This window comes from Podarcis melisellensis, assembly GCF_964234715.1.
Source record: "Podarcis melisellensis genome assembly, chromosome: 13".
NCBI lineage: Eukaryota > Metazoa > Chordata > Lepidosauria > Squamata > Lacertidae > Podarcis > Podarcis melisellensis.
Genome location: NC_138545.1, coordinates 2054731 through 2075940, shown reverse-complemented (window position 1 = coordinate 2075940; position 21210 = coordinate 2054731). Strand labels below are relative to the sequence as shown.

The 21210-nt window shown below is 51.4% G+C and overlaps 1 protein-coding gene across 1 annotated transcript; it reads left to right on the top strand.

The window, feature by feature from the left end:
- The first annotated feature begins 11 nt into the window (after positions 1-11).
- AGFG2 (ArfGAP with FG repeats 2) lies at positions 12-19319 on the top strand. The gene is made up of 12 exons (XM_081886871.1): positions 12-367; positions 3790-3883; positions 4433-4548; positions 4769-4889; positions 6522-6657; positions 7637-7774; positions 8801-8903; positions 9071-9135; positions 10907-10993; positions 12965-13096; positions 14855-14940; positions 17388-19319. Exons 1-12 carry the CDS (start codon positions 27-29, stop codon positions 17457-17459), a joined length of 1491 nt encoding a protein of 496 aa, XP_081742997.1. The 5' UTR covers positions 12-26; the 3' UTR covers positions 17460-19319.
- Positions 19320-21210: the final 1891 nt, after the last annotated feature.

The following is a 21210-nucleotide window of genomic DNA, read 5'->3' as shown; positions in this document are numbered from 1 at the left end:
AGCGGTTCAGGGGGCGGCGAGGGCGAATGGGGTGGGATCGAAAGGTCGCCGGGAGAGGGCGGGGGAAGCCAGAGCCGGAGGAGAGCGGAGCATGCGCCGTGGGGGGCGGCGGGGCGCATGCGCGGCGGCGGGCGGCGGCGCTGACAGGGAGCGAGGCGGCTGAGGTGCGCGCCCGGATGGCGGCGTCCGGGGCGAGGAAGCCCAGCTCCCCGCGGGACTCGGAGGCCGAGGTCTGGTCCCGCCGGGTGAGGGAGCTGGTCAGCTCCGAGCCGGCCAGCCGCCTCTGCTTCGAGTGCGGCCAGCGAGGCGTCACCTACGTGGACATCACCATCGGCAGCTACGTCTGCACCGCCTGCTCGGGGGCGCTGTGAGTGCGGCGGGGGGCGGGGCCACGCCGCTATGCGCGAGCCGAGGGGGCGGGGCCACGCCGCTATGCGCGGGGGCGGGGCTATATCCACGCGGAATGCCTCTTGGGGGCGGGGCCAAGGGCGACCCTTCCTCAACCTGGCGCCCTCCCAGCTGCGTCAGGGACCCCATGGGGGAAGGGGTTAATGGTTATAATAATATAACGATAATTATTTATTTATTTATTAATTATTATTATAATTTATTATTGGGTTTCCCCAGCTACTCTGGGCGGCCTCCAACAGAGTATTAAAACACAGTGGTCTATTAAACATTAAAAGCTTCTCTATGCAGGACTGCCTTCAGATGTCTTCTAAAAGTCAGGTAGTTTTTTATTTCCTTGACATCTGATGGGAGGGCGCCACCACCGAGAAGGCCCTGTGCCTGGTTACCTGGGTTAATGGTTATAATATTATAATAATTTATTATTTATACCCCGCCCATCTGGCTGGGTTTCCCCAGCCACTCTGGGCGGCTTCCAACTGAATATCAAAAACAATACAGCGTCAGACATTAAAAGCTTCCCTAAGCAGGACCGCCTTCAGATGTCTTCTAAAAGTCAGGTAGTTGTTTATTTCCTTGACATCTGATGGGAGGGCGCCACCACCGAGAAGGCCCTGTGCCTGGTTCCCTGTAATCTCGCTTCTCGCAGGGAGGGAACTGCCAGAAGGCCCTCAGAGCTGGACCTCAGCGTCCGGGCTGAACGATGGGGGTGGAGATGCTCCTTCAGGTCTACTGGGCCTTTGAGGCCGTTTAGGGCTTTAAAGGTCGGCACCAACACTTTGAATTGTGCCCGGAAACGTACTGGTTTGTTTGTGTTGTTGCCCTTGTTTTTATTATGTTTCCATCTTGTGAACTGCCTTCAGATCTACAGATGAAGGGCAGTATACAAATTTAATAAATAAATAATAGTATAAATAAAATCAGCCCCACAGCCAGCCTTGATGGAGGGTCGGGGGCTGTAATCCGAAACAGCTGAGGGGCTCCAGGTTGACTGAAGGCTAGACGACCTTTGGATTTGCTTTCCATCCTTGTGACGTATATGAGACCACCTGGCGAAATCATCTGGAGGCTTAGGACGTGAGACGAGTCTTGCAGGAGGAGTGCAGTGGCTCCTCTAGGGCAGCATCCTGTTCCCACAGTGGCCAACCAGATGTCCCAAACGAATGGAAGAAGCCCACAAGCAGGACTTGAGCGCAACAGCATCTCTCCCCATTCACAACCCTCAGCAAACTGTGGGAGTTATAAAGCAGCAAGTAAAATTTTAGAAACTGCACACAATTAAAAGGAGGGCGGCGGATGACGAAACAGGCAGAAGGCACCAGCGATTTGGAAGAGGCCTTGTTTGCGCTTTGTGTGGGGTGCAGAAGGACCTCTGGGATAGTGTGGGGTTGGTTGCTGCAAGACGGCGCAATGCATCCCGGGGTTGCTTCCTGGTGCTGGCCGTGCTCTTTGGCCTTCGCTAGCCAGTGGGAGGCAGAGGCATCTCTTCGCTAAAACAAATAAGAGTTTCATAAGCTCCCCTTTGAGCGGAAAGGCAGGTTAAACACCTTTTGACCAAAGTAAATAGAAACTCAGGTTGTTGCCCTGGGTGGTGGGGTATGGCTGACATGAGAGGGAGGGTGGAAAAAAAGGAAATCTGTGGAATGCTTTTAAGCCAGCCGTTGTCAACCTGGCGAGTAAAAGGCGACATGGTAGAAGTGTGTAGAATTACGCCTGGCATAGAGAAAGAGTCCAGAGAAAAGCTTTTCTCCCTCTCTCATGATGCTGGTACTCGTGGGCCTCCAATGCAGCTGGATGCTGGAAGATTCAGGACAGATAACTGGAAGTCCGTCTTCACACAGAGCATAGTTGAACTGCGGAACTCCCTCCCACCGGAGGCGGTGATGGCCAACAACCTGGATGGCTTTAAAAGAGGATTGGGCAAATTCCTGGAGCAGGAGAGGGCTTTCGATGGCTACTAGATGGTCAGAGGTAGCAACGCTTCTGAACACCAGTTGCTGGAAAGCACAGGAAGGGAGAGTTGCTCTTGTGTTCGAATCCTGCTTGCAGATTTTCCCACCATGGTTGGCCTCTGTGAGAACAGGATGCTGGGGTAGATGGGCCAGATTGTGTTCTTAAATTGTGGTGATATGAGTCCTTAATTTCTCTCCTCCCTGCCCCACCGAGGTTGCCCAGACCCCTAATCCAGGTTGGCTCCCTGAGGAAGTTCTCCCCCTCCCCGGTTCCTCCTCCTCCATGGCATTCGGATATTTCATTTCCCACCCTCTTAATAATTAACTGCCACAGGCAGAGATAATCCTTGCATCAGCAGGTCAGAGCGCTAGGGGACAGGGCCCCGAGGAGCCCAGTGGGGCAGAGTTGACATCTAGGCTCTCTTCCCTGAGGGCCCAGGCCTCTCCTGGATTCTGCAGCTCAGGATGCGCAGCACTCCTGGCAGCTCAGAGAGCTGTCAACATCACTCTCTTCACCAAGTCTTGCAAAAGCACACACAGTTTGCAGGACTCAGAGGCCTGGTTTCTCCTGCTCTCCCCTACAGAGCCTTGGCATCTACTCAGTGGCTATAATCAGAAGGTGCTTTTCTCTTTGCTGTGATTCGTGCATTGCTTGGGCTAGCCACTGTGATCCACGCGACAGTCAACTCCAGACTGGATTATCGTAACTCGCTCTACGTGGGGCTGCCCTTGAGACTGACCCAGCAACTCCAGCGGGTGCAGAATTCCGCAGCAAGACTCCTTACAGGGTCCTCGCTGCGGGATCACATTCACTCGGTGCTATACCAGCTGCACTGGCTCTTGGTGGAGCACAGGATCAGGTTTAAGGTGCTGGTTTTAACCTTTAAAGCCCTATATGGCCTAGGACCCTCGTACCTATGGGACCGCCTCTCCTGGTATGTCCCACAGAGGAACTTAGCATCCTCAAATGAAAACATCTTGGAGGTCCCAGGCCACAGGGAGGTTAGGCTGGCCTCAACCAGCGCCAGGGCTTTTTTGGCCGTGGCCCCGATCTGGTGGAACGCTCTGACACAAGAGACTAGGGCCCTGCAGGATTGACATCTTTCCGCAGGGCCTGCAAGACAGAGCTGTTCCACCAGGCCTTTGGCCAGGGCACAGTCTGACCCCCTCCTTCGGCAGTCCTCACAGAACTCTAGCCCAATGGTTGCCATTAATTTGATTTGTATTGATTTTAGAATGAATTGATTTTAGAATGCTGTGTTACTTTTAGAATGCTGTGTTACTCTGAGCCCGGCTTCGGCTGGGGAGGGCGGGATATAAATAAAAAATTATTATTATTATTATTATTATTATTATTAGATGACCCTTGGGTGTCCCTTCCAGCTCTACAGTTTTGTGATTCTTCTCCCCCACCCCACCCCTAATGCAGCCGTGGCCTGAACCCCCCTCACCGAGTCAAGTCAATCTCCATGACGACCTTCACGGAGAGCGAGGTGCAGTACCTCCAGACCCGTGGGAACGAGGTGAGTCGGGGGCCACCTGGGGCCTTCGTGGCAGTTGCGTCCTGCTTTCTCATAAGTACCGTATATATAAGACAATTTATAATAGCAAGGTGGCGAGCTCGGTTTGGTGACTGAGGAGGCCAACGGAAGGCACAAGTGAGGTTTCAGAGGGGGGACAGGTGATAGTCCTCTCCTGCTGTACTCACCTCCCAAAGAACCTCCAGAGTTCTGAATTGCAGCTTATTCCTCATATGCATTGATAAGAACCTATATCTTTTAATGCGGCAGTACCTAAACTTTGGAACTCCCTGCCTATTGACATTAGGCAGGCGGCTTCCCCATACTTTTCCAGCTCCTGCTAAACAGCATTCTTGTTTAGACAAGCCTGCCTGGTTGATTTGTGTTTTAATCCCTTTTTAGTTTATTTTTTTTTAATTATATAGTAGCTTTTATTGATGATTCTGTTGTCTCTCTCTCTTTGTATACCTCTTTGAGTTGCCCCTTCTCTTACAAGCAAGCAGTGTCTAAATCTTAAGAAGTAAATAATTCTGGGCCCCCTCCCCACCCCAGGCCTGTCGGAAGATCTGGTTGGGCACCTTTGACTCGCGGACGTCTCTGCTGCCAGATTCTCAAGACCCTCAGAAAGTGAAGGAGTTTCTGCAGGAGAAATATGAGAAGAAGAGATGGTGAGAATGGCAGGAGCCTGTCCTTCAAGGGGAGCTCAAATCCCCGGAGCTTACTGGGTGGTAAAGGGCTCAGATGAAATTCTGCAAACTGGTGCGGGCTGTTTATTTCCACGTCTTACTCCAAAAGCGAAATGTTGACTTTTCACCCACCCAAGGAATGAGAGGGTGGGGAGATTATCCCGGGCGGTGGTCTATCTTCTCCTCTGGCTTCCCCCTGCAGGTACATCTCCCCGGAGCAAGCCAAAAGCATGCCCTCGCTGACATCCCAAAGCTCCACGGTGGAAGTGAAGACGCTGCTGGGAGACTCGGGGGCGATGCCTACAGCAGCCAAGCCTAGCCAGGTTGGGAGTATCGGGCATCCTTCTGCCTCGACTAAGTCGCTCAGAAATTCTTTCCATTCGCTGGCCAGCCCAGGCTAGGCCCCTACCCTGTTTCACAAGCTCTGATATCAGGTTTCTGACAGCTGTTGGGGAGTAGCAGGGCAGGGGGCGGTGGGCTGTAGTTTGCAGTGTTTGGGGCTTGTGTAATTTGGAGAAAAGACGAGCAAGGGACAGTGAGAAACAAGAAATTCACGGAGGATAAGGCTGTCTGTGGCAGCTAGCGGCTAGCCACAGTATTGACATGACAGAGGGTTACAAGATGAAGATTGGCCTGGAGAAAGCAGATAGAGGAACGTTTTCCTCCCTCTCTCGTCATAGCACCAGAACTGAAGCTGAATGCTGGGAGATTCAGGGCGGGGGAAAGACTGCCATGCAGTGCCCTGTTAATCTATGGAACTCCCTCCCACAGGAGACGGGTGGCCAGCAAGTCAGATTAGCCTCAGCCAGAGCCAGGGCCTTTTCAGCACTGGCTCTGGCCTGGTGGAACGCTCTGTCTCATGAGACAAGGGCCCTGCGGGATCTGATTTCTTTCCGCAGGGCCTGTAAGACAGAGTTGTTCCGCCTGGCCTTTGGCTTGGAATCAGTTTGATTCCCTCCCCCCTCTTTCTTTTTTCCTTTCTCCTTCTGCGTTGGAACTCCTATTTGGGGACTTCCCTGGCTTTTTTTCTGGCCCACGTAGGACCAGTCTGGATAGTTGGCCGTGGTGAAGACTTGGCGTTTTCATCCCCTAAAAAGTTTTTGCTGAAATGAGGCTGCATTTTAATGTTGTATTTTAATCTTGTTTTTTAAGTTGTATTTCTATCAATTGTTTTATATGTGGTGTTAGCCGCCCTGAGCCCGGTCTTGGCTGGGGAGGGCGGGGTATAAATAAAATTTATTTATTATTTATTATTATAAGAAGAGCCTGCTGGGTCAGGCAAAAGGGAGCCCATCTAGCCTAGCATCCTGTTCTCACAGTGACCAACCTGCAAACAGGACCCAAGCACAAGAGTCCTCTCCCCTCTTGCGGTTCCCAGCGACTGGTATTCGGAAGGGGCTGCAGAGGCAGAGCAGTGCTAACGGCCACTGATGATTATGATGATGGTTAAATTTCTATCCTGCCCTTCATCCGAAGATAGCAGGGTGGTTTACAATATAAAACACAGAACTGCATAATATAATAACAGACAAAAACAACACTGCTCCCTCGCCCCAGTTTAAAAGGCCATATACTGCCAAAGGTCTGGTTATAAAGGAACATTTTCACCTCAACAACCAACAATCCATCCTGCCCCACAGAATCAGTAGATTCTGAAACTTTGCTCAGGTTTGAAGCTTTGCTCCAGTTCAAAATAAGCATGGCGTGCCAGGGAGACATTTGCGACGCCCGCTTCTCCTAGCCGCTGTGTATTATTTGCGTGCAAAAGCGACATAAACCTTACAATCCAGCAGTATACAGCCCAGGGCACGGTATTCTCCCTTAGCACCTCAGTGGGCCACAACTTTCTTCAGAGTGCATTCGTGGTGCATGCCAGGCTCGGGGAGGGGGGGGGGTGAGATCTCTTCCTGGGCAAGATCCCGGCCTTTCATTCTGACCGGCTTTCCTTTTTCCAGATTGCAGACAGGAGCCTGCCGCAGGGCCCCCAGCCAGCCAAGAAAGCCAGTATGGACCTCTTGGCCGACATCGGGGGAGACCCCTTTGCTGCCCCTCAGCCTGGACCTGCCTTCACAGCCTTCCCTGCTTTTGGGAGTGAGTAACTTCTTGCGGCTGGCGGGAGCCTCCTTATCACACCAGAGGGAGGGTGGGTGTGTCTGGCTGGTCAGTTTTGATCTGGAGGGAGTGTGTTAACTGAAGAGGCTTCAAAATGGGCATTGGGGGGGGGGTCCCAAGCAACCAGGGAGTTGGGGGAGCTGCCTTTTCCTCCCTAGGGAAAGAAAAATGAAAACACTGGCTTTCGGCTCCTTGACTTAGAGCAGGGTTTCCCAAACAGTCTCTGGTTGTTGTTGTTGTTGTTGTTGTTGTTGTTTTGGACTACAACTCCCATCATCCCTCGGTACCAGGACCAGCGGTCAGGGATGATGGGAGTTGTAGTCCAAAAACAGCCAGAGAGCCAATAATCATCATAATAATTCATTATTTATACCCCGCCCATCTAGCTGGGTTTCCCCAGCCACTCTGGGCGGCTTCCAACAGAATATTAAAATACAATAGCCTATTAAGCATTAAAAGCTTCCCTAAAGAAGGGCTGCCTTCAGATGTCTGGTAGTTATTTTTCTCTTTGGCAACTTTGGGAAACCCTGAAAGGACCGCTAAGATGCAAGGCGCTCTTACAAACCTGGCGTTGGTGAGAACGTGATTCTGCAGCAGCTGGGTCATTGGGCAGATCCATCAGGCTCTTATTGCTTTCCTATGGTATTACAAAAGAGGTGTGAAGAAGGTGTGATGGGGGGGGAGTATTCCTGCCTTGCCATGGGGTTGGATGACCCTCGGGGTCCCTTCCAACGCTTACAGTTCAATGAGAACGTTCTCCCTTTTCTCCCTTTGCTCAAGGAGGTCAGAGCCCTAGACTTGGAGGGTTGGAGGGGGGACCCCAAGGGCAGTCTGGCGCAGCCCCCTGCGATGCTGGAAGAAATCCATTGGTGGTAGATTCAGGACAGGCCAGAGAAGGAACTTAACCCAAGCACAACACTGCGGCTAAATAACCCCTCTTGCGCTCTCTCTCTCTCAGGCCAGGTGCCAGCCCAGGCCGCCTTCACCAGTTTCGATGCCTTTGGTGGAAGTCCTGCTGGAGTGACCTTTGGAGACGCGTTAGCTGCCAGCCACAGCCCTTTCCAGAGCCAGCCCGTGGCAGCGGGGAACATACCCCGTAAGTGCACGGTTATCATTACTACTATGTTGTTCATTCCGTTTATATTCCGCCTCCCCTATAGTTCCTCCCCCCCCCCCATTTTATCCTCGCAACGTTTGGTTCCTCCTCCTTCTCCTTGCGTCGGCAGGCGGAGACTGTTTTACTCCCACAAGCCTTTGGGAAATGACAGATTTTTTTCTACTGCCTGCATTTTAACAGATTCTGTTGCATTAAAGCTGAAAACATATACCATATGTTTCGCCCCATAAGACGCACCTAGTTTTTAGAGGGGGAATGCAAGGAAAAAATATTCTTTAAAGGGAGCGCTGAGCAGAGCCTGTATGCATCCCAGGCTCGCTCAGCGCTCCCTTTCACGTGGAGCGTGTGTGCGGCACTTGCAGGCTTTTCCCCAAGGAGGGAGAAGGGCAGCCCATCACTGAGGGGCTGCCCTTCTCCCTCCTTGGGGAAAAGCCCCCAAGAGCCGCACACACGCTCCACGCGGCTCGTGAAAGGGAGCGCGGCTCTTGGGGGCTTTTCCGGGAGGTGGGGGGAGGGACTGAGGGGCTAAGCAAGAATCTAGAACTGCAAGAGAGAGCGCTGTGATTGATCCCTCTCACTGTTCTGGCTTCTGGGATAGCTGCGAAGCCTGCATGCGCTCCATAAGATGCACGCACATTTGCCCTTACTTTTTAGGAGGGAAAAAGTGCGTCTTATAGAGCAAAAAATACGGTAGAAGATAGTTTAAAATGTAACTAAGCTATTACATATTATATGCTTTTAGCTTTTTGTATTTTACCTGCTATGTTTTAATTTGCGTAAACCAGCTCGAGTCCTGGTCTGGGAAAATAGCGGGAAGGGGGGGGGAGAGAGAGAAAATTAAAAAATAAGTTTAATTTGTATATCTTTCTTCTTCAGCAGATCTCAGAGCAGTTCACAGCATAAAAATACAACATTAAATCACAAAACACACGATTAAAACAAGAACAAAGAAACAAACCAATAACTCCCAAACAAACCCATATTAATTAATATTCTTCCTTGCAGGTGGAACCCACATGGGCAGTTTCCCCGCCTCCCCGGCTAGCCAACCAGGAGTGGGCATTCCAGACATGGGCGGGGCCTTCAGAGTGGGCGGAGTCCCAAGCAGGTAATGGGTTTCCCTCTGGATCGATTGGTTTGGGGCTGGTGGGTCTGTGGACATTTCTGCCTTTGGCCAACGGGTGTGTGTGTGTGTGAGTCTAAGTGGCCTCTGGGTACATCTCCCAGAGAGCCTTGTACTTACCTGCTTCCTCCTCCTCCCCCTCTCTCTGCCAGTGTCTTTGGGGCCCTCAGCCAGTCGCCTGTTCTGCCCCCGCCCAGCCCAGCCACGGCCTATGGGGGTAAGTAGTTTGCCTTCGTCCTCTCGGTTCTGATGGTTGCTGCTGTCGTCATCTTCAAATTATTTGTAGGCCACTTTTCCCGTGGCAGTGATCAAAGTGTCTTGCATTGCATCAAACGAACAATAATAAATAGAACAATTGAAAAAACAAAACAAAATCCCCCCCAAGAACGATTAGAAATAATCATAATATATACGGAACATAAATCCATACGAAAACAATACAGATAAGCTAAGAACTAAACGGGAAAGAGAATGCACTCAGGTGCTGCTGTGAAAGATTGTCATCGTTTTAATTGTAGGCCACCTTTCCACTGTTAAAGCCAAGCTCAAGGCAGTTCACAACACGGAAAGATTTATATAATTACAAACATAACAAATGTAGTCATAAACAGTGAAAGGAACAGATAAAAGAAAGTACACAACCAAATGGAACGGTTTTCACGTAAGTCATAATAAGATCTAAAAACAAATCTACAAAAAGTTAATATCGAGAGCAGCAACAAACCCCACCAAAAGAACCCTCTAAACCAGTGGTCCCAATTGGGATCTGCGTAACCCAGCCGGGAATCTGTGGCACATACCTGTCAGCTGTCTGGGACATCTCCTTTTGGGAGGTGCCCAAAAGATTGTGAGGTTACAGCGCCCCAAAAAACACCTGTTTTGGTTCACCATGCTCTCACGCTGGTCACATGACTTGCAGGGATGCACAGCCCGGGAGATGCAGAGCCTTGGTTTTGCACTGGGACACACTGGAGGGTCTGGTGGCGCCGCTTGGCTTTTGAAAAACGGGGGGGTCCACAGTACTTGGCTAATTGGGAACCACTGCCCTAATCAGTACCCCATCCCAAGGATTTGTACCGTAACGTTACATAGAGAGAGAGAGAGAGTGTGTGTCAGATAGACACAGCCAGGCATACAGAGAGTCAGATGCACAGATTTATGCACAAATTTAGGGAAGCTTTTAATGTTTGATGAACTACTGTATTTTAACAAAAAAAATTCCTTCCAGTAGCACCTTAAAGACCAACTAAGTTAGTTCTTGGTATGAGCTTTCGTGTGCATGCACACTTCTTCAGATACACTGCATGCACACGAAAGCTCATACCAAGAACTAACTTAGTTGGTCTTTAAGGTGCTACTGGAAGGAATTTTTTTTGTTTTGACTATGGCAGACCAACATGGCTACCTATCTGTAACTGGAACTACTGTATTTTAATATTTTGTTGGAAGCTGCCCAGAGTGGCTGGGGAAACCCAGCCAGATGGACGTGGCATAAATAAATTATTATTACTATTTATTTATTTATTCAACTGTATCCATCGCAAAATCGCCTCCTCCCTCATCAGCCCTTCGTCCTGCAAAATTGTGTTTGACGTGCATTTCTCTGCTTGTTGAATAAATACTGATTGTGCTCACATAGCGAGGCCTGTGCATGTGTGTCATCCAACAAGGAAGTAAAATGCTGACATGTGAAATTTTGGGGAGCGGTGTGTATCTTAGAAGGAGGCGCAGGTTTCTAGGAACAGGTCTTCAGTTACTATGGCAAAGTCTGAGGACCCCATAATAATAATAATAAATTATTATTTATACCCCGCCCATCTGGCTGGGCTTCCCCAGCCACTCTGGGCGGCTTCCACCCAAATATTAAAATACAGTAATACATCAAACATTAAAAGCTTCCCTAAACTGGGGTGTAGCAGAGGCCAGTTGCTTAATTTGTGGTATAACTCAGTGGCCACTTTCTTTTTCTCCCTCTCTCTGACTTCCAGCCTGCACCAATCCTTTCGCCACCTCTGCTGTCGCTCAGCCCACGCTGCCTTCCACCAACCCCTTCCAGACCAACGGCATGGGCCCAGGTAAGCCCTTCCCTGCCGCCTTGAGACTCTTGGGGACATAGATTTGAGCCCCATTGGGGGGGGGAGATTCCTGCATTGCAGGGGCTTGGGCTAGAGGGCCCTCTGTTGTCGCCTCCTTCCAGCCATCCCGCTGCGAAGACCATCACCTCTGCTCCGACGTAAATCAGCAACCCGGGCTTCTGAGCTCGAAGGTTCCCACACCTTCTCTGACCTACTAGCAACAGCTACTGCTGTTTTAGCCAACTTATCAGCATACCTTTTGGAGGTTTGCCCTTTGTGGCCCTTTCAGATCTGCGTACTAGACGCAAGTCTTCAGCACACATCTCCTCTTTCATAGGAGAACGGTGGCACTCTGTACGCACCTTTTTTCATACCCCGCAAATGCACACCACGCTTCCCGAGTTTGCTGCTCTGTGGAGTGTGGACCCAGGCTTCTGAGCCAGGGCACACTATCAGCAGATGAAACTGCACCCGCAGAATAGGCGTGAGGCTTGCGGAAGCATACTACAACTACAGATTTATTAATCATAAATCAAGACCAAGAAACATCTCTCTCTCTCGTCGTCTCAGAGAGAAGAGGAAAAGCAAAAGCTACTCACAATGGAAGTTTCCAGCAATGTAAACAGACATGTGACACACAACAGTTCCACACGCCTGCTCCTTAAGGTGCAATGGAAAGGTCAACATCTCATGGTCCCTTCCAACTCTACAGTCTTGTGGTTCTTATCATTCGAGCGGAGGTGGGAGGGCGGAGAGAGAGACTGCGAGTCGGGCAAAGGAGGAGTAGGGGCTGGTTTTGTAAGCAGCCTTCCGCCCTGCAGGACTCGAAGAATTGTAGCGTTGGAAGGGACCCCCAAAGCGCATCTAGCCCACCCTCTGGCAAGGCAGGCATCTCCCGCTGCTCCCTGCAACCCAGTTGGCAGCACCCGATCCTTTGATGGCTTTAAGAGAGTAGCAAAAGGCACCTTTGTGTAAATATACTTGCGGGAGGAAGCCGCCAAGCAGCACTAGGGTGCGACAGTGCTCTCCTCACCCACAGTTCCCAGCAGCGGGTATTTGAAGGAATACCTCCTTTACATGTGGAGACAGAACACAGCCGGAAGAGCGTTCTGGATCAGGCCAATGACCCATCTAGCTCAACCGTTTTGGGTCCTGCGCTGTGGAGCAGCGGAAAACAAGCTCGCTCCATCTTTCAGACGCCCTTTCAGACGTTTGAAGATGGCTACCCTCTCTCCTCTCCTCAGGGGATGCGGGTGGCGCTGCGGGTTAAACCACAGAGCCTGCGACTTGCCCATCAGAAGGTCGGCGGTTCGAATCCCCGCCACGGGGTGAGCTCCCGTTGCTCGGTCCCTGCACCTGCCAACCTAGCAGTTCGAAAGCACGTCAAAGTGCAAGTAGATAAATAGGTACCGCTCCGGCGGGAAGGTAAATGGCGTTTCCGTGCGCTGCTCTGGTTCGCCAGAAGCGGCTTAGTCATGCTGGCCACATGACCCGGAAGCTGGACGCTGGCTCCCTTGGCCAGTAAAGCGAGATGAGCACCGTAACCCAGAGTCTGCCACGACTGGACCTAATGGTTACCTTTTACCCTCTCTCCTCAGTCTTTTCCAGGCATCCCCAACACCCTCCAACATTCCTCCAGTTTCCAGGGCCCTGACCTTGGTTGCCCTCCTCTGCAAAATACCCTTCTTAAATTGTGACACCCAGAATTGGACAGGTGTGGTCTGACCAAGGCGGAATTAAGCAGTGCTATTCCTCCCTCAATCTAGACACTAGACTTCCGTGGATGCAGCCTAGAATAGCAATAGCCTTTTTTGCTGCTGCCTCACACTGCTGGCTCATGTTGATAAGCTTGTTGCCCCTTAAGACCCGCTGCGTCCTTTTCACACGTGCAGCCGTCAAGCCAGGCGTCCCCCATCCTCAGGTTATTCCTGCCCCTTCCTCGTTATTCTGGCTCTCTCTCTCTTCTCGCAGGCGCCTTCGTGGTGGGGTCCCCAAGCAGCTTCTCCACCTCCCCTCTCTCCAGCGTCTTCGCCTCCCCACTGCAGCACCAGCAACCGCCTCTGTTCCAGACCCAAGCAATGCTGAGTCAGCAGCAGAATGGCGGTAAGAGGTGCTTTTTTTGCGGGGGGTGGCACTCAGTCCAGAAGTAGACATGCCATTGCACACCCAAACAGAGAAACTGCGGGCTTTCACATTTGAGGCGCTGTGGAATTCGGCAGCCTGAGCCTCATCTTTCTAGGAAAAAATTAATAAATGACAGGCAAGATCCTATCCCTCATTGTGATGGGCACGTTGACGGGCTCTGCATGTGTGGCCAAAGGCTCTCGAGGCTAAAGGAAGGCCATTGAGGGTCCCCACATAGCTTATTGCCCCTTCTTCCCATGGGGCTCATGGGAGAAGGAGAGAATGCTGCAGGGGAAAGGACCTTGGTGACCCCGATTAAGCCCCTTCCACCAGCACACGGGTGGCGCTGTGGTCTAAACCACAGAGCCTAGGGCTTGCTGATCAGAAGGTCAGCGGTTTGAATCCCTGCGATGGGGTGAGCTCCTGTTGCTCGGTCCCTGCTCCTGCCAACCTAGCAGTTTGAAAGCACCTCAAAGTGCAAGTAGATAAATAGGTACCGCTCTGGCGGGAAGGTAAACGGTGTTTCCGTGCACTGCTCTGGTTCGCCAGAAGCGGCTTAGTCACGCTGTCCACATGACCCGGAAGCAGTCTGCGGACAAACGCTGACTCCCTTGGCCTATAGAGCGAGATGAGCGCCGCAACTCCAGAGTCGTCCGCAACTGGACCTTACAGTCAGGGGTACCTTTACCTTTACCTTTACCAGCACAGCAGAGAGGGGGGCCCTGAAATCAGCACATAGCACAAAAGCTTCCCACAGGATTTGGAGCAGAGTGTAAATATGTCTCAAGCAGAGGGCTGGCTTGCCTGGTCTGGGGCCGGTCACTGCCTCTCAGCCAAGCTTCCCTCACAGGGTAGTTGCTCTGGGCGTTAAATGAGGACGGGCAGAACCATGCACATGCCTCTTTGATCTCCAGACTCTGTATCTTAAGAGAGCCAGCAGCAGTCTACAGCGGTGTCAGGCCAGGACTTGGGAGAGACCAGGGTTTGAACCCGCCCACCTACTCTCAGCCTGAGCTACCTCATAGGGCAGATGTTTGGGGGATTAAATGAGGAGGTCAGGAGAACCCTCAAGCTCCTTGGAGATATAAAAGCAATTAAAAATAAAAACATTTCCAGCCTCCCTGGGTGTGTTTTAGGCCCTCTGGGTGACTCCATCTCCTCAGAGTATTGCGGAAGAATGATGTCAATCAACATCTGATGATCTCCTCCCGGTCTACAATACAAAGTGTCCTTTCATACCACATCACGGTGTGGTACGCTGGTTTGACATCAACAGATAAGAAGTGCCTACAGAGGGTGGCGAATACAGCACAAGATATTATGGGCTGTCCTGTGAATCCGCTGGATGAAATAGCGGAAGAACGTTGCCTCAGGAGAGTGAGGAAAATTCTCAGGGATGATTCACACCCTGGACGGCACTTTCTTGATCTCCTGCCCTTGGGCAGAAGATATATAGAAGCATGATTAGTTGCGCCAACAGGGTAAAGAACAGCTTCTATCCTGGGCTGTTAGGCTGCTGAATGAAAAGATAACAACAGGGCAACAGACTTTCGGTTTTGGTGGGTGTGTGTCAGTAAACGAGGGGAACTAAGACAAAGAGAGCTGAGTTGGGGATGCTCATGTAATCTCATGTATACAAGTTGTACAATTGACAATAAAGTATTTCAATTTCATCTCATTACGACAAAAGTCATCTCAACACTCACTCACACTCTCTCTGTGTCTCTCCTGCCTCAGGGTCCCCGTTCAGTGGATTTTCTGTTGCCAAAGCTGCACAGAGACCCCTTGGGCAGCCTGTTGGGGTCTCCACCAACCCTTTTGTGGTAAGCAAGCCCCTACCCCTCTCCTTCCCCCTCCTCTTCCAGACCTCCAACCTCCCCCGCTTGCCAGCTCCCCATCTCTTGTGATCACCCTTCCACACCCTAGATCGATCTCTCTCTGTGTGTGTGTGTGTGTGCATCCATGAAGGCTCCATTATGAAGGCAGATGACGCTCACGTGATCTTGATATTAATCAAAGAAAGCAATGTTTCTTCCTCAGTTTGAGGGGCCAAGGCGGGAATAGGCTCCCTACATAGAAAAGTTGCAGTGTTCGGGACTTTTCAGTTCAGAGAGAAAGGCAAAGAAGATGTTCAAAGTTCCACATAGCACGGGAAAAGCAGATAGAGAATTTTTCCCCTCCCTCTCTCCTAACTGGAGGGCATCCAGGGTAGGAGAAAGAAAGTCCTTCTAGCTGATAGTTAAACTGCAGAACTCCCTCCAGCAGGAGGCTTTAAAGGAAGATGTCACTACGGTTGCCTTTTTAACCCCAGCAATGCTTCTGAAACCCAGTTGCCAGAAACCCCAGGAGGGGAGAGGGTTGCTCTTGTGCTCGGATCCTGGTTCTGGGTTTCCCAGAAGAGGCAGCTGGTTGGCCACTGTGGGAACAAGATCCTGGAATAGACAGGGGAGCCCTTACGTTCTTGATAATAACTCAAGGAAAACAGTGTTTTCCTCTTACAGGTAGGTAGCCGTGTTGGTCTGCCGTAGTCGAAACAAAATAAAAAAATTCCTTCCAGTAGCACCTTGTTGTTTAGTCGTTTAGTCGTGTCCGACTCTTCGTGACCCCATGGACCAGAGAACGCCAGGCACCTCTGTCCTCTACTGCCTCCCGCAGTTTGGTCAAACTCATGCTGGTAGCCTCGAAAACACTATCCAACCATCTCGTCCTCTGTCGCCCCCTTCTCCTTGTGCCCTCCATCTTTCCCAACATCAGGGTCTTCTCCAGGGAGTCTTCTCTTCTCATGAGGTGGCCAAAGTACTGGAGCCTCAGCTTCACAATCTGTCCTTCCAGTGAGCACTCAGGGTTGATTTCCTTCAGTATGGAGAGGTTTGATCTTCTTGCAGTCCATGGGACTCTCAAGAGTCTCCTCCAGCACCATAATTCAAAAGCATCAATTCTTCGGCGATCAGCCTTCTTTATGGTCCAGCTCTCACTTCCATACATCACTACTGGGAAAACCATAGCTTTAACTATACGAACCTTTGTTGGCAAGGTGATGTCTCTACTTCTCAAGATGCTGTCTAGGCCTGTCATTGCCCTTCTCCCAAGAAGCAGGCGTCTTTTAATTTCGTGGCTGCTGTCACCATCTGCAGTGATCATTGAGCCCAAGAAGGTGAAATCTCTCACTACCTCCATTTCTTCCCCTTCTATTTGCCAGGAGGTGATGGGACCAGTGGCCATGATCTTCGTTTTTTTGATGTTGAGCTTCAGACCATATTTTGCGCTCTCCTCTTTCACCCTCATTAAAAGGTTCTTTATTTCCTCCTCACTTTCTGCCATCAAGGTTGTGTCATCTGCATATCTGAGGTTGTTGATATTTCTTCCGGCAATCTTAATTCCGGCTAGGGATTCATCCAGCCCGGCCTTTCGCATGATGAATTCTGCATATAAGTTAAATAAGCAGGGAGACAAAATACAGCCTTGTCGTACTCCTTTCCCAATTTTGAACCAATCAGTTGTTCCATATCCAGTTCTAACTGTAGCTTCTTGTCCCACATAGAGATTTCTCAGGAGACAGATGAGGTGATCTGGCACTCCCATTTCTTTAAGAACTTGCCATAGTTTGCCGTGGTCGACACAGTCAAAGGCTTTTGCATAGTCAATGAAGCAGAAGTAGATGTCTTTCTGGAACTCTCTAGCTTTCTCCATAATCCAGCGCATGTTTGCAATTTGGTCTCTGGTTCCTCTGCCCCTTCGAAATCCAGCTTGCACTTCTGGGAGTTCTCTGTCCACATACTGCTTGAGCCTTCCTTGTAGAATTTTAAGCATAACCTTGCTAGCGTGTGAAATGAGTGCAATTGTGCGGTAGTTGGAACATTCTTTGGCACTGCCCTTCTTTGGGATTGGGATGTAGACTGATCTTCTCCAATCTTCTGGCCACTGCTAAGTAGCACCTTAGAGACCAACAACGTTTGTTATTGGTATGAGCTTTCGTGTGCATGCACACTTCTTCAGATACACACGAAAGCTCATACCAATAACAAACTTAGTTGGTCTCCAAGGTGCTACTGGAAGGAATTTTTTTATAGTGTTTTCCTCTGTTTGGGCGGCAGTGGTATAAATAAGTTCTCCCTCCCTAGCTTACAGAATCTTTGGATATTTCAAGATGATCTTTCCGTTCAGTTGATTGGGGTGTTTGTGTGTGTGTGTGTGTGTGTGTTGATCCTTCTCTCTCCCCCCAGCCCGTTCCCCCCCCACTCACCCACCTCTCTGTCTCTGTCTCCCACAGACCCCGATGGCCTCCTCGCCTGCTGGCCCTTTCTCCCTGGCGAAACACCCCCCCACCAACCCTTTCTTATAGCGCTGGCTAGACGACAGACCGCCGGAGACCCCCGACTCACCTCGAGTGTGTGTGTATGTGTGTGTCATATAGGAGAGAGCGTTTCTGCCACTTGGGCACTTTACTCTTCCCGCCCCCTGGACTGGGGGTGGGCGCTTAAGTGCTTTTCAGAAGGTGTTTTTTTTGGGGGGGGCGGACATATGGCCTCTCCCTCCAGAAATCAGCGCACGATGTGATTTGCCAGGGAGCTGGGTTAGCTGGCTGGAAACCAGGACAGTGATGCTTTCTGGGGAGAAGATTTGGGGAGGGGGGCAGCAAGGAGTTCTGAGCGATGCTGGGGAAGCTCAGTACCTAGAGGTGGGTGTGCATGCTGGGTAAACAGGAGCCCCTGTGAGTCAACTGCTTCCTCCTTGGCCACCCCTCCCACCAGCTTCCCAGCAGCCCTTGTTGTGGGGGGGGGGTCTGGGATTGCCAAGGTGGGGAGAAGAGGAGGATATTCAGGCTCTGCACAGACCAGCCTGCATCCCCCTTCCAAGTCTGTCTGGCCTCTTTCGGGGCCCCTTGCCAGCCGCCGTGGGGAGGCTTCAGGCCCCCTTCTCCTCTAGGGCGAAGCTGCCCCAAATGCAGGCAGGATTCCTTTTCTGCTGTCCCACTCCTGCTTCTTCCTCTCACCATTTTATTGCACTAGACGAGGCGGCAGGGAGATGGGGTCAGGGTCGCCGACAAACACGCCTGCTTGCTCGTGAGCAGACGAAGGGGGGCTGGAGCCCCAGAACCAAGTCCAGAGGCTTGGACGAAAGACAGAGGCAGTGTGTACAGTCTGGGGCTCTTTTTGAACTGGTCTGGGCCCCCTCCCCAGGCTTGGGGGTCTGTGCTGTCGTGCAAAACCCAAAGTTTGGCAACCCAAAGTCCTCGCTTGGGTCCCCCACTTCCGTCAGTGTGCTTTGCCAACGTGCATTGCCTTGCTGGGTTGGGGGAGCCGTCTGGGAAAGCCTTGGCAAGGGTCTCCGAGCAGCCCCCCAACATCCGAGAAGTGCAGGGGGCAGACAGGAGAGCTGTCATTTCCTCTCCCAGCTGACACGCGCTCAGAGCCGTGTCTCTGCCAAAAAAGATGCCCTGAGCCACAAAACCCTCCGACGTCCGCATTTCCCGCCCTGGGGGACCCCAAAAAGCTGCCTTTCCAGCCCCCCCCCGAGGTCTCCCACCAGCCTCTCCTGGTCAGACAGTGCCTGCAGAGTCCCAACATTTCAAAAGGGGGTTTTATGCATCTTTCAAAAGCAAGTCCCTTCCCCTTTCTCCCCCACTCCTTTTTCGCGGTCTCAGGAAATCTGACCAAAGCGTTAAGTTTCCGTAATTCTGTTTGGCTGGATGCAGAAATGGGTTGGGGAATGTGCTGGCTGGACTTGGATACCTAGGAGCAGGGAAAACTGCGGCTTTGCTAAGCGAATGGCGGCAGCTCTCGTTGTGCTTCCTTCAGTGTGCTGTAGCTCTTTTAATTCTTCGCACCCGTCTGCCCGGCTCCCACCTCCGCGCTTCCTCCTTCGCCCGCACACTTTCAACCCCAGGCTCCTTCAAAGGCCACAATCCCTTCCCACGCACAAGTATTCTACCTATCCCAGGCTCCCTACGCCGGCCGGAGCTTTTTTCCTTTCTTTGGGGTAACCCTTCAATTGCCCCTCCTGGGAACAGAACGGACGCGTTCCCCCACCCTCTTAAGGAAGACTGGAGTTTATATTTTCAACAGAAGTATGGACTATGTTTTTAAAAGATATATATCTATATATACTCACGAAATATATAATAAGCGCAGAACTTGTTGCACTCAAAATGTCTATAGATATCTATATGGGGAAGGGGGAAAAAATCTATTTGAAAAACAAACACGGTGGTCCCTGGTCTTCTTTCGGCAAACGCCTGCCTCTCTGGGGTTGCGGGCCTGGAAGCGGCTGGATCGGGGCCTCTGGGTTCGTGGGCTCTGAATCCCGAAGAAGCGTCACCAAGAGATCGGCGTGGGCTGCATCTCGGCTTCCAAAGGTGTTCCCAACAAGCAAGCAAGCCTTGAATCTAAGGCCTTCGCTCAGAGGTGGTTCCAGGAAGGGTTGAGAGAGATCCTGGAGAGCTGTGGCTGCCAGTCCGAGCAGGTAGTGCTAAGTGGGCCAGTGGCAGCGTTAGAAACTCAGCTATATTATAACCCCATTGCCAAATGGCACCTTAAACCTGGGTTATGATCGCCACAACGGCACCACTTTTTCTCCCCCGTTGAAATTTATTATAATTACTAATTTTTTCATTTCTCTGCTGCTTTATATTTTAAAGAAAAAGGTCTCAAAGCAGTTAAAACGTCCATCCAGTTCAAGCTTCGGGGGAAGCATTTCAGATGCTTCTCTAAACGGCATTTTGCTTCCCCCTGGCTTAATTGATAAAGCTGCCCCATAGCAGGAGAGCGCTAGGAAGGCAATGTGGTGGAGTGGTTAGAGCAAAGTTTCCCAAATGTCGGGTCTCCGGCTGTTTTTGGACTACAGCTCCCATCATCCCTGACCGCTGGTCCTGCTAGCTATGGGAGGTTGGGAGTTGTAGTCCAGAAACAGATGGAGACCCAAGTAAGGGAAACACTAGGTTGGAGGGTCAGACTAGGACCTGTGAGGTCAGGGTTCGAATTGCCACTCAATCTTGAAGCTCCCCAGGTGACCTTGGAGTCAGTCACAGCCTCTTCACCTTCCTCGCAGGGTTATTCTAGAAATCAGGAGTGGCCGCCTTGGAGAGAAAGGAGGGATGAGGGTAAAGGGACCCCTGACCATTAGGTCCAGTCGCGGCCGACTCTGGGGTTGCGACGCTCATCTCACTTTATTGGCCAAGGGAGCCAGCATACAGCTTCTGGGTCATGTGGCCAGCATGACTAAGCCGCTTCTGGTGAACCAGAGCAGCGAACGGAAATGCCGTTTACCTTCCCGCCAGAGCGGTACCTATTTATCTACTTGCACTGGTGTGCTTTTGAACTGCTAGGTGGGCAGGAGCTGGGACTGAACAACGGGAGCTCACCCCGTCGTGGGGATTCGAACCGCCGACCTTCCGATAGGCAAGTCCTAGGCTCTGTGGTTTAATCCACAGCGCCACCCGCGTCCCTAAAGGAGGGATATAAATGCAATGAATCAGCTCTTCTGGCAACCTGCTAAAATTGCAAGGAGGGGCCAGGCAGATATCTCGAAACCAGACATCTCCACGGTCACAATCGGGTCGTCACTACAAGCCGGGGGTCTGAACCTGTTTTCAGCAGTGGATTTTAGCCCTGGAAACTGGGACCTCATAGCAAAAGACACTCTCTTCCCTGCCTGAGGCTGGCTTTGCATCATATAGAGGGTAGGGGGAACCTGGCGCGGGGGCAAATGTTGCCTTCGGGCTGCACCTACCCAGGCTCCCACCCCTTGCTGGCCTTGCCCTCCCCCTGAGTGCTTTCTGCTCATCTGCATGAATTGGAATTTTCACAAGGGACCCCTAGGGGTCATAGATCCCAACCCCCTGCAATGCAGAACACAGAAAGGGTGTGTGTGGAGGAACCTCTCAAAGGTTTGCACTGCTGGCCCTCCTCCTATTTGTGCAGAAGGGAGATTGGACAATGGTTGACCCGCTCTGGACGCTCGCTGCCGCCATGCGGCCCCTGGCAAGTTGCCAACACGGCCCTCGGACCTTGAAGCCTGCTCTGCCTGAGTCAGCTTTCCCCTTTATGAACCTGCCAGATGCTGCCGAATTCAGGAATCACTTGAGGAAGAAGGGA

Coding starts and splice junctions, on each gene's coding strand:
- AGFG2 (XM_081886871.1), top strand. CDS start 27: ATGGGGTGGGATCGAAAGGTCGCCGGGAGAGGGCGGGGGAAGCCAGAG. Junction 10,994..12,964: donor GACCAACGGCATGGGCCCAG/GTAAGCCCTTCC, acceptor CTCTTCTCGCAG/GCGCCTTCGTGGTGGGGTCC. Junction 13,097..14,854: donor GAGTCAGCAGCAGAATGGCG/GTAAGAGGTGCT, acceptor CTCCTGCCTCAG/GGTCCCCGTTCAGTGGATTT.